The following is a 17,451-nucleotide window of genomic DNA, read 5'->3' as shown; positions in this document are numbered from 1 at the left end:
ATGCACTTCAGTGCTGTTTATCTGATAAAAACGACTTTTGCAGCCGGGATACCATATTATACGGGTGGCTGCCCCAAACCTTTATCTGTTTATGTCTCGTTTTTGTGACTATATATATATATAGCATTTTTAATGTAGGTAGATCATTTTGACCTGGTTATTTTAAAAGTAGCTCGCAAGCCAAAAAAGTGTGGGCACCCCTGCCCTAAATGCTTCACACTTTAATTACTTTTTTACTAAATGCATTTTGTAGTTGTTTAATTTAAAAAACTCAAGCTGTAGTACCATATTGAATCTACCAAAAATACTCATAATAATGTTTATTCTAAAAAAAACTTCACAAATGCCTAATCAAGTCACAGTTATCATTCTCCATTTAATCAGAAAAAACAAAATACAATAAAACAAATGAATATTTATATATATATTTATGCCTAAGTAAGTTTTAGGAATCTTCGTCTGAAAACTCAAACGTTGACTAGAATGTTTTAAAAATGACCCGTCTAAATAAATACACAATTCTGTAAGCAATATTAACAACAAATGAAATAAAATAACTTTCTACACAATGGTTTATTCACATTTTAATTGTTTGGTCTCACTATACAAAGCAGTTCATTCTGCTTAAAGTGTAGAGAGAACTTAGTCTTCTTGAAGTTCGTATAACAAATCGTTGATGTAAGAGTGAATTTCTTGAAAAGATGGACGTTCCTCAGGTTTCTGGCAAGAAAAAGAAACAGAAAAGGAATAATGTAAAGCGATTGCATAATTTTTGTATTCATTTGATTATCCATATGAGCTGAATCTAACACATCAAAAATCAAAAGTTGCTACATTCAAATCATGCATTATAGCTGAGAATGAAATTATGAAATATTGTATTATGCAATGCACCAGTAGATGGCACCAAAATGCCCATGTTTGTTCATGTCTGCGTTCTACTCTAAATAAAGCAAATACTTTGAAATTAGGTCAACACATCAATACCACACCTCATGCCAGCAGTTCTTCATCAGGGTATAGATAGTCTCATTTGCATTCTGGGGACGGTAAAGACGTAATCCAGCAGTGACTTTTTCAACAATTTCATTGTTGTTAAAACGCTCATACGGCATCTTCCCCAGAGTGTAAACCTCCCACATTAGAACACCTGCACACAAGTATAAAAAATGAAGAAAAGTTAGAATGAACTTCAAATGGAATAAAATTAATGTAAAACTAAAGACATTATCACACAAACTGTTCAATAAAAAAGTAGTATTCCAGTTATCCTCTCGTATGTATTTCCATTTGTAAGTAAACATTTGCCTAAATAGGACTCACATCCAGCTTCAGATAATCTCATTTTAAGTTTTTAATCTAGCGAAGGGTAAATACACCAAATTATAGCATCTGATTTTAATTAGAAATAACAAAGATAGATTAGATGAATACTGAATCATATATTGCATGCATAAGAAGTATTTTTTCAGTCAAAATTTTAATGAGACGAGGATTAAGAAGAGTGAATTAAATGTTTTAAGTATTCATAAACTTTATAATGACAATGAAATCTACACAAAGCATAAGTCATTATAATATTATTAATTACACATGTAACATTTAGTGCTATTATGGCACAAGTGATAATTGGCGCCAGCTCACAAATCCAGGAGACATGGTCCAGTTCATGGTCTGGTCACTATAGATGTAACGATTTCATGGCTTTCTGTGGCTGTGTCATCATGCCCTGCCATACTTTTGCATTATTTACTTTTTAAATAAGTGAGGAGCTCTTACAGTTTCTTGGCATGTTTTTAAATGACAGATAAAAAATGTAATTCTCCTACCATACAGAGCTACCTGAAACCATATTAAAAACACTGGGTGGAATGAGTCTGCAGGGCTTGCTGCATTAATCAATAAATATCAAGCAACACATTTTATAACTAGGGCTGTGTTACCCGGTTTCACCTGGGAAATTTCCTGAGACAATGGGCCGTGGTTATAGTGCCAAGGGTGCATCAGAAGTACTGTGAAAGTAACTGAGAACCTTTCTGAATACAGCATTTGTTTTTTTGTTTTTTTCCCCTGGAGCTAATATCAGTTCACTGGAGTTCCTTAATCTTTAATATGCTACATACAATTGGCCATGAGTAAAACATTGCTGCCTTAGATCAATTCTTGCCTTTACTTGTGACTTGACCTTTGTTGATGGGCATTGGAAAACATAACATTACATGAAACTGTGTTGTTTTGAATTGTAACAGGTAATTAGTAAGAAAAATGAGAATTTAGGCTAGAAATATAATATCATGCAGTACCAACTCTAACAATAATATCTTAAGTGACTGTAACGCTTTGATCTGTAATCTTGTACTGTTTCTTGTTTGGAGGGTTTAGATCAAAAGAAATATACAATGAATCATGGTTTCCTTGAACTTATTAGATACAGCATTGACATTTACAGGCTGCACATTTACATGTCCAATGGAATGAAGTGAAACTTTAAAGCATTGTACAGATAAGCACTGTTGAAAAGAAATGATATATTGAACTATGTACAATGTCCACCTCCTCCATTTTCTGTCTTGGTGGGGGCACATTTTGTGAGCTGTGCAAGCACTTGAGCTGACAAACGCATGTTGTTGCTCCCGGCTTGTGTTGTACATAGGGCTTGAAGTGACCAGTACGCCAGTATTGGCAGTTCCCTGTTTCTGCTGTGCAATCCTGAGAGTAATGGTACATCATGGTCTTACCCCCAAAAGGACAATCCAGTTTTCCATAATACTGCCCCCATCCAACCCCGTTTCTCTGACATGTTTGTATATAAGAGCTCTCAGCAATCCAATCCATCTTAATTTTTAATGTATTTCATGCTGCATTGTGAAAACTAAGAAGAAGCCAACAGAATAAGGAGTACTGCATGTACCCAAGGAGGTCACTTACTAACCATGTTTCCTTTGAGTTTTGCCTAACACTTTGTTCACTTCTCATTTCATTTTTTATGCATCTTGCCACCTTGTCTCTCTTATGTATATATTTATTAGTTTGGGTGAGTTCTTGCACTTAGCATTACTGTAATGCACTCCTCTCAGGACTACCCAAGAAAGACATCAATCAATTGCCACTAGTGCAGAATGCAGCTGCCAGAATCTTAGCTAGGAAAAGAAAATATGAGCACATCTCTCCAGTTTTGATGTCACTACATTGGTTACCTGTGCCAGTTAAAATTGACTTTAAATTACTGCTTATGGTTTACAAAGCCTTAAATAATCTCGCTTCATCCTATATTTTGGAATGCCTTTCACCATATACTTCAAATCGTAACCTTAGGTCTTCAAATGCTTGTCTGCTTATATTTCCAAGAGCTAAACTTAAAAGAAGTGGTGAAGCAGCCTTCTGCTGTTATGCACCTAAAATCTGAAATAGTTTACCGGTAGAATTTCAACCGGCTAATACGGTGGAGCACTTTAAAAAACTGCTAAAAACCCATTATTTTAACATGGCTTTCTTATAGCTTCAATTTAGTGTAACCCTGATATTCTGTATATGCATTGAATTCAGTGTCCTTGAGTGTTTAGAAGGGCTCCTACAAATAAATAAAATGCATTATTATTATTATTATTATTAATTATCCTTTTTTCATGGCTCCACAATCCATACTAAGCCCTACTTTCTCTGCTGTTCTTTTTCTGTTGTGGCGGTCTTCACCAGCACCACCCGATCAAAGCACCGTGATACCCTTACATTGATGGATTGAAAGCCAGAGGTCCACATGACCATCATTGTCTAATTTTTTCATGTGAAGCCTGAAAACTATGAGGACTGATTTAGATAATTTATGTTAGACAGAATGCCCAGTGTGGGCTGGGAGGTCTTGTGGCCTTGGAACCCCTGCAGATTTTGTTTTTTTTCTGCAGACCTCTTGAGTTGTTTTTTTTTGTTTTTTCTTTCCTCCCGACCATCAGACCTTACTTTATTCTTTGTTATTTAGTATTGCCTAATCTTATTTTTATATTTTTATTTTTTATGAACTTTTCTTTCTTCATCTTGTAAAGAACTTTGAGCTACATTATTTGTAGGAAAATGTGGTATATAAATAAATGTTGTTGTTGTTGTAGTGCTGCGCACATTTTTCTGAGAATTCCCAATAAGTCATCTACAGTAATTCTGGATAGAGAAGACCTCAATGTCTGTGAATTTTCATTGCAACCATTTTATCCTTTTATTTTTAATACTAGCTCTGCTGTCCATCTAAGATGGATTGAAATCTAAGTAATCAACATCTATCCATCCATCCATCCATTATCCAACCCACTACTTCCTAACTACAGGGTCACGGGGGTCTGCTGGAGCCAATCCCAGCCAACACAGGGTGCAAGGCAGGAAACAAACCCCGGGCAGGGTGCCAGCCCACCACAGGGCACACACACACACCAAGCACACACTAGGGACAATTTAGGATCACCAATCCACCTAACCTGCATGTCTTTGGACTGTGGGAGGAAACCAGAGCACCCGGAGGAAAGCCATGCAGACACAGGGAGAACCCTGCATATCTCTCTATTATATGCCATTTGCTATGGGATTCATAAAAACAGTGTTAATGTTTGTGATGTGCAATCTGTTAGAATGAAAGAGACTTACCAGCCGGACAGATACACATACAGACAACTATCCTTTCCTTAAGAGTTATCATAATTAGAACATGATGAAGATTTTTTTTTACACTAGTGAAACAGTGACTCATTTATTGGTTTTACTATCTTTTCTTAGTTCATTTCCTATATGATTGTCCAATAAAACAAAAATATACCCCAAAAACTATATAAAATATTAAAAAACTAAATGAAAAAAAAACAAACATTTGTATTAAAATGTATGGCATAATACAATTTTTTTAAACGTTTTTGTCAAAGTGTCTCTCTCATTGCACTGTCTGCTCGGCTACAGATTTAGACCTAAAAAAATATCAGCTAAAGCTACAATTAGTTACATTCAGCAATGAGTCATTAACTGTGAAATTAATTGATTCACTTGCAGCCACAGGAGTGCTCCAGAATCACATTTAATAACTACTGATACAGAGAAAAGACAGGCCATTAAAGAAACGTGTTTCCAGTAATGTCACACAGACTGATAGTTAAGAGAAGTCTCAAATTAAACAGACATTGCATATAGCATCTTTCTGTAGAACCCACCATCCCAGTATACTTTATTAGTATATAATGTACATAGTTCTGTTGTTTCTAATATGACAAAACATAACTGCATGTGGAAACCCTTGTCCAGTTTTCATGTAACCAGACTGTGGGTTCAGCAGGGCCAGTCATGCAAATGATTAGGTCTGAATGTCTTTTACACTCACAACATCCAGCAGAGGAAGCACATCAAGTTTGCCATAAAATGATATAACCGCACAAGGTCAAATCAACATAACCACAGAATTCTTGTACTGCAACTACAGCATACCAAGACTGCAAGGTTCACCAAGCTGCAGAAACATAAATAACCATGATAAGTCAAAACAGTATCTCTTTACAAGGCTGGGTGTATAGAAGACCTCACTGGATGAGACAGTGGGATATCGTTGGAGGAATGTTCTTAAGTCTGTAAGGAAAGATCTGAAACACACAATACCATTTCACAGGTTCCAGCCTTCTCTGTGGATCTTCCAGTATTGCTGCAGACTATGAACCAGTGATTTGCAGGGAGTCTATTTGATGACCCCAGCAATTTTCATGGATGTCTAGTCTAGTATCAGGTGAGAGTGGTGTGGACAATTTTTGCTACGTAGGGAAGACACAGACAATACAGCAATGAGGATAATATGGCATATCATCAAAAGAACTGGTATGAAGATGCCATCGTCACTTGTAATAATTAATGTCTCTGCTCCTTTGTAGTCACAGTTTGAACATACACCAATAACCTAATATCACTTTTAAAAGGAAAATGTTTAACCTGCTGTCTCCATGGAATGTCTACACAATTCCAGTGCTGTTCAATGGCCAGTTGTTTCCTTAGTCTTATCTCTGATAGGGAAGGAGCTGAATATTCTGGAATACCAAATCAGCTCATTTCCTTTCACACACTGTATGGTAGGTCAGTTGCAATATGCTTGGTTAGCTATGCACCTGGACACCATTTCAGACCTGAAATGATTCCATGCCATGAAGTAACCCTTTATGAGGCAGAAGTGCAACATAAACAAGAATAGTTAAATCAAATATTTGAAATATTAAAATATGTGCTGCAATTTAATTTTTTAAAGTCTAAATATTCTCGATTGTAATATAAATTAAGCATTTGTCGCCCACAGGTAGGGAACCATAGAAAGCTGGATTCCTATTAAGGAATCAGGAATCAAAAATGACATTGTATTTGTAATAACTGACCATGAAATAGTCTAAAATGACACCCCATCTTCTTATTTTTGAAATGTATCATTTTTAATCTTCCCAGAGTATAGAGGTAAGGCCTATTGGTAAAGAATTAAAGATCAAAATTATTTTTCATGATCATGCAACCTTGAAATAGCATAAAACGATGCTCAACATACATATGTTATTGATCCCCATTTTCACAAATATTTGAGGAGTAACCCCTTGTATACCGTTGGTATAAACAACTTCAAGTCCTTCTGATCATTTCTGCTGTAGACACCTTTTGGTTCATTCTTTATCATAAGGGTGTAATTTCCTGCACAAAATATGGTCCAGAAATGGCCTAAAAATTAGGGCATTTTTGTGTGTAAAAGGTCAAAAAAAGGGCGGAACCACAAAAAAAACTCAATGTCTTTTATAAGTAGACATCAAGACGAATTAAAAGGTATATCATATGTGAATATTTTCTCATAGTGATGTCAGAAGATACCAGGAAAAAAATAATGATGTGATTTCAAAGTAATACTTGTGAATATAGCCCATAGAAGCCCTTTTTCTGTCAGGAAGTTGTTGTTCCCACTATATCACATAAATGACACACACATTCATTTCCAAGGTATAAACTCTTTTTCAGGGACCTTGTTGTATCACCTTTGAACTATCTGAATGAAGACTTTCGGGACAATTGCCTTCTATTTGCGTCTCCTTCAACAAATATCCATACAAATCACTACCTACAGTGATGGAGTATTAACGTGCACATTTATTACTAAGGATATTAAGTCTAAAGATTCTGTATTAAAAAAGAATTGTGCATTTATAAGGTGGAAAGTGTGAGCATTAGTTATTAAAAAGGAAAAACAACATAATGTTAGTAAGTAATGCTTTATGACAAAATGAAGAACTGACCAAAAGCCCAGACATCTGATTTACTGCTGAATTTGCAGTAAAGTAGAACTTCAGGTGGTGACCAACGTACAGGAAACTTGCTACCAGCAGAGCTTGTGTATTCATCATCCAAGACATACCTGAAAAGTAGGAAAGAAAAAGATAATCAAAAGAAAATATTTTCATTATGTATAAAACAGAACCTTTGAAAAATACAAAATGAGTAATGTTAAAATTAAATGACATGACCAAATGTTTAAATAGAGTACATTAATCCTTTTTATCTTACCATATAATATATTGCTTCATTGCATCTGAAAGGAACACAGCAGTATTGATTTAAATAAAGTATGTCTATCGCCTGCAAGTTGGTTATTTTTTTAAATGCCATAAGACTCCTCTGGTGATGAAAAAATTACTGTTCCCAGCCATCCATCCATCCATTTTCTAACACGCTGAATCCGAATACAGGGTCACGGGGGTCTGCTGGAGCCAATCCCAGCCAACACAGGGCACAAGGCAGGAACCAATCCTGGGCAGGGTGCAGTATTACTGTTTCATGCATTCAAATTATATAGGTGTGCTATCAAACCACAACTAAAAAATGAGATGTAATAATAGCACAAGTGGCCGATAAGTGCATCAAAATGTGTCCTATCAACCGTAAAGTAAATTAAAAACTCCAGTTAAATTCAGATCTGCTAAAAAGGGCATCTAAAATAGTCAGGAGGGGAGAGTTGTAGGTTTGGCCAACTTATTGGCAGGAAGAACAAATATCCAAGAGTTTACAGAATTATTAATTAAAGTGTCCAAAGAAACTGGTAATTCACCATATTAAACTGATATTGTTTATCTAATTCAGAAAGAAACTAGTTTGCTTATAGTTCTTCACATGGTAGTCACTTAACATTATACGTAAATAAACAGGTAGTAAATCTCAACTTACATGTTTTGTGTCCCTATTTGTTATGCAAGGTATTAATAATAATTTCAGACATTCTGTCAGTCTGTACTAAAGTCCAAATCAGTGCTTTCAAAAGTTCAAACCCGGGGGCCCCCTGTGGCTGCAGGTTTTTGTCTCGGCCCATTTCTTCTCTTAGACTCCTACTTTAATTAAGGAAGCCATTATTTCCCAGTAAGGTTTCTGCATCCATCCATAAATTACAGACTAGTTATATTATATTTTTACTGAATGAAACAGAAACTTGTATGTATTAGATGGGTAAGAATTCATTCTTTTTCCTTTAAATACATTTTTTAATGTTCTGGTTATTTACACAATTATTTACTAATGAATACACAAGTGGGTAACATTGAAGTAGTCTCTCCTTTCAGAGTCTTTTGCTCTGGTGTCTGCTCATCGTTACTTGTCGGCTTTCAGATACAATTAAGAAATAAATCTCCACAGAAGAAGTGAATTTAAAAAACAACAAGACAAGTATTTAAAGATACAGATAACATACAAATATGTCCTAATTTCCTTTAAGTGTAAAAATGACACTACTCTGCTTTGTAGCTATCAAAATGCAAAATTAAGGGAAAAAATGGGTCAGTTACTTAAACAACGAGAGCAATAAAAGGTAACAATGACTGTCTGCTTGAGAAACTGGTTGACTGTTCCTTCCCTAGGCACTGACAATATCCCCAGCCTGTGATGTGGCATCAGTTGTACACATCTACTTGTAGTGTGAAACAAAACTCTGCAATATCAGACACATCTTGCTGCATACACTTTATAGAGATTGCATTAGTATTTGATTTTGAAACTACCCAGCAGACTGGCAATAAAACTGTCTATTCCCTGGAGCCTGTAGTGGTTTGCGTGTGGTCACTGATCCTAAAATAGATTTGTACCACAGGTTTTTCCCGATTATCTTAAAAGTTTGAGCTAGGAAACAGAAAATAACTACTTGATGGCATGGTAGCATAGCCATATAAAAATAGTCTTCTTAAGAGAGTATGAATGCTTCAGGATGCCAAAAGTAAAGCAGAACATTCTCTTTCAGCTGAATATGACTTTGTCTGCCCTTTTTTCCTTATTTCACACAGGTGACACAGTGGTAGTGCTGCTGCCTTGCAGTAAGGGGATCATGGGCTCATGTCCCGGGTCCTCCCTCTATGGAGAGCGCTTTGAGTAATGAGAAAAGTGCTATATAAATATTCAGAATTATGTATTATTATTATTATTATTATTATTTCCTTCCTCTGCACTTTTAAATTATGTTGTGAAAATGAATGTGTTAGTTTTTTATTTTCTCCAAACTCGCTTTCTTTTTTTGCCACAGTCCCAATACTCTGGATACAAGATTTTAATATGTATTAAAATTATATAAGGTTTAAAACACACAAGGTGAATTCTGAATCCTTCCTTTTCACTGGTGGGTTTGTCTTAATTGTATATGAGCTTTATGTGTTCCATATCTCCACCTACTTGAAGTGAAAGCAATGTGGCAAATGTGTGTGCAAGCAAAGGTCTTTGGTTGTAGACAGTTTGCAATTTAATGCTTCTCACTTTGCATGATGAAAGCCTCCCCTTACTGTCCACATGCTGAAGTGTGAAAATGTTTGAAGTCTTTGGCTCATTATGAAACTTACTATGAAAGTAACGCTCTGTAAATTAGTATTAAGAGTATTTTATCTACACTGACTAATTCATTTTTTACAATTGTAATTTTAATTTTTGCAGTAATTATATAAATCATATAATTTAAAACCTCTTTGAATCTGAAATATTTCTGCTCTGTGCATAATTACATTTTCTTTTTCGGTTTGGAAATAGTTTACTGTTTCAGTAAATTGTGCTACAAGAGATTAAGTTCTTAGGATTTAGTGAACACTGAGAGTCTTTTTTTTTATGGTTTCACACAAGCAGTTAACCAGCAAACTGCACAATCAAGGTTACAGAATGTGAGAACACAAACAATAGCAGTTGAAACTCATCATCCAGCTCAACATCTAGTATGATGGCAGAGACTGAGCTGTCTCAGCAAATACAGTGAATCCAGAAACTATTCATAGCGCATCACTTTTTCCACATTTTGTTATGTTACAGCCTTATTCCAAAATGGATTAAATTCATTTTTTCCTCAGAATTTTACACACAACACCCCATAATGACAACGTAAAAAAGGTTTACTTTAGGTTTTTGCCAATTTATTAAAAATAAAAAAATTGAGAAATCACATGTACATACGTATTCACAGCCTTTGCCGTGAAGCTCAAAATTGAGTTCAGGTGCATCCTGTTTCCCCTGATCATTCTTGAGATGTTTCTGCAGCTTAATTGGAGTCCACCTGTGGTAAATTCAGTTGATTGGACATGATTTGGAAAGGCACACACCTGTCTATATAAGGTCCCACAGTTGACAGTTCATGTCAGAGCACAAACCAAGCATGAAGTCAAAGGAATTGTCTATAGAACACCGAGACAGAATTGTCTCGAGGCACAAATCTGGGGAAGGTTACAGAAAAATTTCTGCTGCTTTGAAGGTCCCAATGAGCACAGCGGCCTCCATCATCCATAAGTGGAAGAAGTTTGAAACCACCAGGACTCCTCCTAGAGCTGGCCGGCCATCTAAACTGAGTGATCGGGGGAGAAGGGCCTTAGTCAGAGAGGTGACCAAGAACCCGATGGTCACTCTGTCAGAGCTCCAGAGGTTCTCTGTGGAGAGAGGAGAACCTTCCAGAAGGACAACCATCTCTGCAGCAATCCACCAATCAGGCCTGTATGATAGAGTGGCCAGACGGAAGCCGCTCCTTAGTAAAAGGCACATGGCAGCCCTCCTGGAGTTTGCCAAAAGGCACCTGAAGGACTCTCAGACAATGAGAAACAAAATTCTCTGGTCTGATGAGACAAAGATTGAACTCTTTGGTGTGAATGCCAGGAGTCACGTTTGGAGGAAACCAGGCACCGCTCATCACCAGGCCAATACCATCCCTATAGTGAAGCATGGTGGTGGCAGCATCATGTTGTGGGGATGTTTTTCAGTGGCAGGAACTGGGAGACTAGTCAGGATAAAGGGAAAGATGACTGCAGCAATGTACAGAGACATCCTGGATGAAAACCTGCTCCAGAGCGCTCTTGACCTCAGACTGGGGTGACGGTTCATCTTTCAGCAGGACAACGAACCTAAGCACACAGTCAAGATATCAAAGGAGTGGCTTCAGGACAACTCTGTGAATGTCCTTGAGTGGCCCAGTCAGATCCCAGGCTTGAATCCGATTGAATATCTCTGGAGAGATCTTAAAATGGCTGTGCACCGACACTTCCCATCCAACCTGATGGAGCTTGAGAGGTGCTGCAAAGAGGAATGGGTGAAACTGGCCAAGGATAAGTGTGCCAAGCTTGTGGCATCATTTTCAAAAAGATTGAGGCTGTAATTGCTGCCAAAGGTGCATTGACAAAGTATTGAGCAAAGGCTGTGAATACTTATGTACATGTGATTTCTCAGTTTTTTTATTTTTAATAAATTTGCAAAAACCTAAAGTAAACTTTTTTCACGTTGTCATTATGGGGTATCATGTGTAGAATTCTGAGGAAAAAAACTAATTGAATCCATTTTGGAATAAGGCTGTAACATAACAAAATGTGGAAAAAGTGATGCACTGTGAATAGTTTCCTGATGCACTGTATATACATGAAGTCATGAAATTGCCTTATCAAGGACATAAGAAGATACAACGTCCTTGTGGATGAAGCAGTGATTTTAATGTAAATGCCCTAATTTTAATTGACTCAGATTATAATAAATTTAAGCCTGTGAATAACTCATAGTTGTGACAAACAACTATACGTTTATTTGTTTGTTGTGAATGGTTAGCTATTTGAAAAATGTCTGGGAATTAGATGGAGTCTGAAATAAAGGGGTTCTAAGAAAGGAAGCAATTTCTGTGTGACATTCTGCAACTGTAAAGAATATAGTAATGTGCTGTAATGGACACGGGAAAAGGCAGTATAATCCCAGAGGAGTGTAGGGAATTTTCACAGAAGGCATAAATTACTTCAACAAGTCACTGTTGAAAAATAAATGCTATAACACAACAATAGATACCTTCCTCAAGATTAATATGCTTGGAAAGTCACTTTTTGGAGCCCTTCTAAGATGCCATGTGTGACTAGCAGGAACTGAGAAGTCCTCACATCCATTATATGGTAGCACATCAGCCTTACTCAGGTAAATTGGGATTGTGTTGTCCATTTAAGGGCAGATTTGGGAAGACCATAAGAAGGTTCCTGAGACAGAGGAGTGGGACTGTATTTCCTCTTTAAATTATGTAGCCTAAGAAATTAATTCCTAGGATTACTATTTCTGTAGGAATTACGCAGGTTTCAGGGGTGCATGAACACTGGGGTTTATTAAAGAGATATCTAACCTGGCATCTATGGAATTCTGTGTCTTGGCCTGGATGTGACCTTGGGTTCAAGAGTGGCTTAGGCCAATAAGATGATGAATTTAGAAACAGCAGATGATCTGGGGGAAGGCAGAACTTACTAGCAGAAGGAAAAGAGAGAGTCTACATAGTAGCTGAAGTTGGGAAGTAGTTGATGTGCAGTGTAATAAGGAGAGCGAGTATAATAAGGCTAAAATGGAGGGAGACTGCTGCAAAAAGAAGACCACCTCACAGTCCAGATGGTATCTAGGAGGGGTCAATTCTCTTTTAGCTTGGCTCTATAAGACAGTAATCTGAATCCAGCAGCTCCAAGTGAGGACACACAACTAGGTGGGGTTCAAACCTATAAGGGGTGTTGTACAGATCAGCAACATTTTGTGTTTCCTTGTTGTATTCTCTCTTGTCTGATAATACTTTTTGTGTCAATTTTATAGAAGCACATCATTTCTGATGTATAGGAAATTTCAGGAGGGAAAATAATTTTAATATGTCGAGCTATTGTGTCAGAAATTCTTTGGTTCTGTACATGCTATTTTGTGCAAACTAAGCTGATGTTTAAATTGATAATTAGGGTACAGTCATCATTAGGTTGTTTGTGTATATGAAATAAATACAATGCTATCTGTAAGAGAATACACAAACGATAAATGTAAAATTAAACCTACCTTGACAAACCAAAATCAGTCACTTTTACGGTTCCACAGTCATCAACCAAACAGTTTCTTGCGGCCTATGAAGAAATAAAAATTATAATTCTATACTTTAAATTTCAATATTCATACTTTAGTATTACAGTTTAAAATACTCCCCACTAAAATTTACTTGCACTAACAATATTAAGATCCTTTAGTAAACAAATAAAGAAAAAATGTCCATCCATCCATTTGTCTTTTGTCAAAATTCATGGCAAAAACTAAGGAGGTAATCTTTCAATTCATAATAGAAATAAATCCAAGTTGTAAGGTAAAAGAGCAAAATCCATATTGACTGAGGCAGTTAAAATGAATATGAGTAATGTTAGAAAGAACTATTAAAAGTGTTGATTTTATGGTCATTAAAACAACTAAAGAAAATCAGACACATGGCAGTGATTTTCCATTGCTGTTGACAATAGGGAAAACCACCTGCCATTTAGCTGCTACCATATGCGTTTAAAGGTTTTAACATACGATAGCAGTAAGTAAAGCACCTCAGGGCTGGCTGGTATCACACACGTGCGCAGGGGAGGCAGCTAAAGGGCCTGATGACAGTAATTCCATGCCAGACCAATTGCGGACCAATTACAGGAAATTCTGCCTGGCCCTGATGATGTCACTTCTGGTTCTGACCTCAATGACGCCACTGCTGTTTCCTTGCCCCACTGATGACGTCATTTCCGGTTCCAGGCCCAATGACATCACTTCCAGTTCCAGCCCTACTGATGATGTCATTTCCAGTCCAGGACCAAATGACATCACGTCCAGTCCTGGTCCCACTAATAATGTCACTTCTGGTCCCGACCCTACTGATGACATCACTTCCGGTTCCGGCCCCAGTGATGATGTCACTTCCTCCACTCTCCCTTAAAGCTGACATCTTTGTGCCAACAAATCAGTTCAGTTGAGGACTCAAAACTATACAAATCTGTGCTTAACAATTATCCATTGCAGCCAGGAACAATATACGGGTGGCTGCCCCAAACCTTTCTTTTGTGTGGCTCTTTGTCGTGCTTATGATACAGGTCACATACAAACAATTGTAAAAGCAGATACTAACACAGCCAATATTAAGAGCAAACTTTTTATGAGCTTACTACTGTTTTGTGAGAAACTCAAGAGTTTTTGGAATTGATGATTCATTTTTGTTAGTGGCAGTGAAACAGATACAGTGTACTTCCTGCCATGCACTGGTTCACAAGGCTTAACTGCAGTGCCCAAATATTAAATATGAATCTTTCAAAGGCCTTCTCTTCACCAGTGATGGAAAGGGTACCCAAGGTTGCTCTGACTGATGAGAAAATATTGGTCACTTATTTCAAACACTCAGGTCAGCAGGGTCCACTGAAAAAAATCCCTTAAACAATCCATTAAAATGTTCTGTTTTATAAATACATGGAGGCAAAACTTAGCAACCACTGACAAGTACGACATTATGTTTAATATATGGAAGGGGCAAGGGCACAAGCTGGTGCGCTGTTGGTTTAAGATTATAATACTATAGCAACTTGGCCCAACATAAATCAAAGTGAGGGGAGTTTGTATGTTATTTTTGTATGCTATTCTGGTGTTTGTGTAGGTGCTCTATTTAAACCTCTAATTTGTTCCTTCAGTCTACAGATAGGCTGTTTGATTGGCAGCACCAAAGTGCTCCACTGCAAATGTGTGTGATGTGTTATTCATAGGCATCCTTTGCAGCATAATTTTTCCTTGGTGTCTTTTGTGTGACATTTGTAGGAATTTTGTATATATTTATTTCTCCAGGAGCTCTGGCTTAATCTGTCTGAGTGAGTTCTACGTGATGGGTTGGCCACTTTTTCTGGGACGATTCTTACTTTCATCCACTGCTGCTCTGGTTTCTCACAAGACAAAACAAAACTATTATAAATAATGGATTACATGCAGTGCTGTGTTGATACCAATACAGCAGTAACAAAGATGCAAGCTAGAGACGACCAATAAGCCATTTTTACCTGTAGTTTGTTTTTTATCTTTCTGTGCCAAACCTTAGGTTTGTTATGGACAGTAGTCAACTAAAGATAGCTCTTCAGGCATATTGCAGCCCACTCCTAAAATTATTTACTTCTATGCAGTATGTGGTAAATGAAAGTATACATCTATGTAGGTAGTGTTGATAGTAAAATTATGATGTAACACTGGCACCAGGATTCTAGTTTTGGACAGGCCACAAACATTTATCAGTGGACAGTGTCAACATCTGTCACATCCAATGTTGGCAGAATTGACCTTGTAAACGACTTAATATGTGTCTGATAATGAATGAATTAGGTGGCTGAGTGAAAAAACTAGATGGATATTGGTCCTTCTAAGTCTCCTCCTTATACTGCATATATTATGCTTAAAAGTTGATTTAGAAGATTAGAATCCATAAAGCTCTTTCATAATAATATTTGTTTTTAAATAACAAAATCATAAGGTAAGGGAACTGTGTTAGTAGTTGACTCACTAATTTACAAAAAAGTAATAAATTAATTTTAAGAAAGCAGCTAATCCTCACCAGGTCTCGATGAATAAACTTTTGGGACTCCAGATATTCCATACCACTGCTAATGTCTCTGCACATTTCCAGAAGATATGCTAAATTAATAGGCTTCATCATTTCCTGTAGATAGTTCAACAGACAGCCATTTACTAAGAATTCAGTCACAATAAAGATTGGCCTTTGCTTTGTGCAGACTCCATAAAGCTGGACCAAATTTTTATGCTGGAGTTTCCTGTGAACAGAAATATACAGTGCCAGAAATGAAAACATTATACCAGTTAGATGCAAACCTCTAACTACAATTACCACCTAAGTAGTGACATAATTATTGTTGCATGCTCTGTTGTCTTCACAATGGCAGACTTACAATTTCTAATGTCTAGACCAATCTTGAGAATAATACAAATACTGGACAAAATAATGATTAACACAATTTAGATAAATAATATCCCATCTCCACGGCCTGCAGTGGGCTGGCACCCTGCCTGGGTTTTTTTTCCTGCCTTGTGCCCTGTGTTGGCTGGGATTGGCTCCAGCAGACCCCCATGACCCTGTAGTTAGGATATAGTGGGTTGGATAATGGATGGATGGATATCCCATCTGTACTATGTTATCACACATAAATACAACATTTAGCTAAAATTAAACATTTAGCTAAGAAAAACTGAATAACCAATGCAGATGTGTTACACACCTATGACAAGCAACTCTTCTTAACTTGTTTTTCTTTTTGGTTTGTTAGTAAAACTCTTCAAAACAGTTGTATATGCACACAGAAAGAAATAAGTAATGTAAGTAAGAGAGAGGAGAGAGGGTAGGAGTAGGCACTGATACAGTGCATTGCTGCATCCACCACACGACAAACCAACTCAGGATCCAGATTAGGACCCGAGTGCAGCCATGCAACGGGTGACACCTCAGCACCACACTAGTTCAGATGGAGTGGAACCAATGTGAGGTTTTTTATGGTGGCTGGAGTGCCAATTCTGCTACCAACCCCCAAGTTTTTCCCAGCAGGTTGGAGGGCCTACATGCAGGGCTGGATGCAGATTAATGTCATTCCCAGGACGGAGCAATTGCAGGTTAAGGGCCTTGCTAAAGGGCCCAACAGAGCAGAGTCCTGGGATTTGAACGGGCAACCTTCCGATTAGCAGTGCAAATCCCTAGTCTCAGAGTCACCAAATCTAAGTAAGAAATGTGTTAATTTAATGGTTGCCGTCCCCACATTAAGAGCTCATCTTCAATAATATCACACCTTGTATATGATATTACTGTACTGTATTATGTTAAAAGCATTTTTAACACATCCGCCTATCAGCACTAGCTGAGATATGTTTTTAACTCATTATTTTTTTTCCAGCAGCTGTTTTTAGCTTAGCAAACTAGAGACAGAGAGAAGTTGGGAGCATGCACTGACAGCACGATGCCGCACCCACTACACGATGAACCACCAGGATTGGGACCCGAGTGCAGCACGTGACATCTTAGCACCACATTGAACAGTGTGAGTTGTTTTTTTTTTTACAGTGGCTAGAGTGCCAATCCTTCCACCAAACACAAAGTTTTCCCTGTATGTTGGAAGTCCTACTTGCAGTGCTGGGCACAGA

At 37.3% G+C, this 17,451-nt stretch overlaps 1 protein-coding gene across 1 annotated transcript in view; it reads right to left on the bottom strand.

Moving 5' to 3' along the window:
- Window positions 1-356: 356 nt before the first annotated feature.
- btk (Bruton agammaglobulinemia tyrosine kinase) overlaps window positions 357-17,451 on the bottom strand; it is an 88,667-nt gene continuing 71,572 nt past the window's right edge. The window contains exons 15-19 of the mRNA XM_039766019.1: window positions 15,860-16,076; window positions 13,312-13,376; window positions 7,278-7,396; window positions 993-1,150; window positions 357-720 (exon numbers count right to left, since the gene is read on the bottom strand). Of these exons, the coding sequence (XP_039621953.1) occupies window positions 643-720; window positions 993-1,150; window positions 7,278-7,396; window positions 13,312-13,376; window positions 15,860-16,076 (637 nt within the window). The 3' untranslated portion in view covers window positions 357-642. The remainder of the gene's footprint in view (window positions 721-992; window positions 1,151-7,277; window positions 7,397-13,311; window positions 13,377-15,859; window positions 16,077-17,451) is intronic.

This window comes from Polypterus senegalus, chromosome 10 (genome assembly GCF_016835505.1).
Source record: "Polypterus senegalus isolate Bchr_013 chromosome 10, ASM1683550v1, whole genome shotgun sequence".
Lineage (NCBI taxonomy): Eukaryota > Metazoa > Chordata > Cladistia > Polypteriformes > Polypteridae > Polypterus > Polypterus senegalus.
Note: the sequence above shows the minus strand (reverse complement) of the source record. Positions and strands in the feature narration are given on the sequence as shown.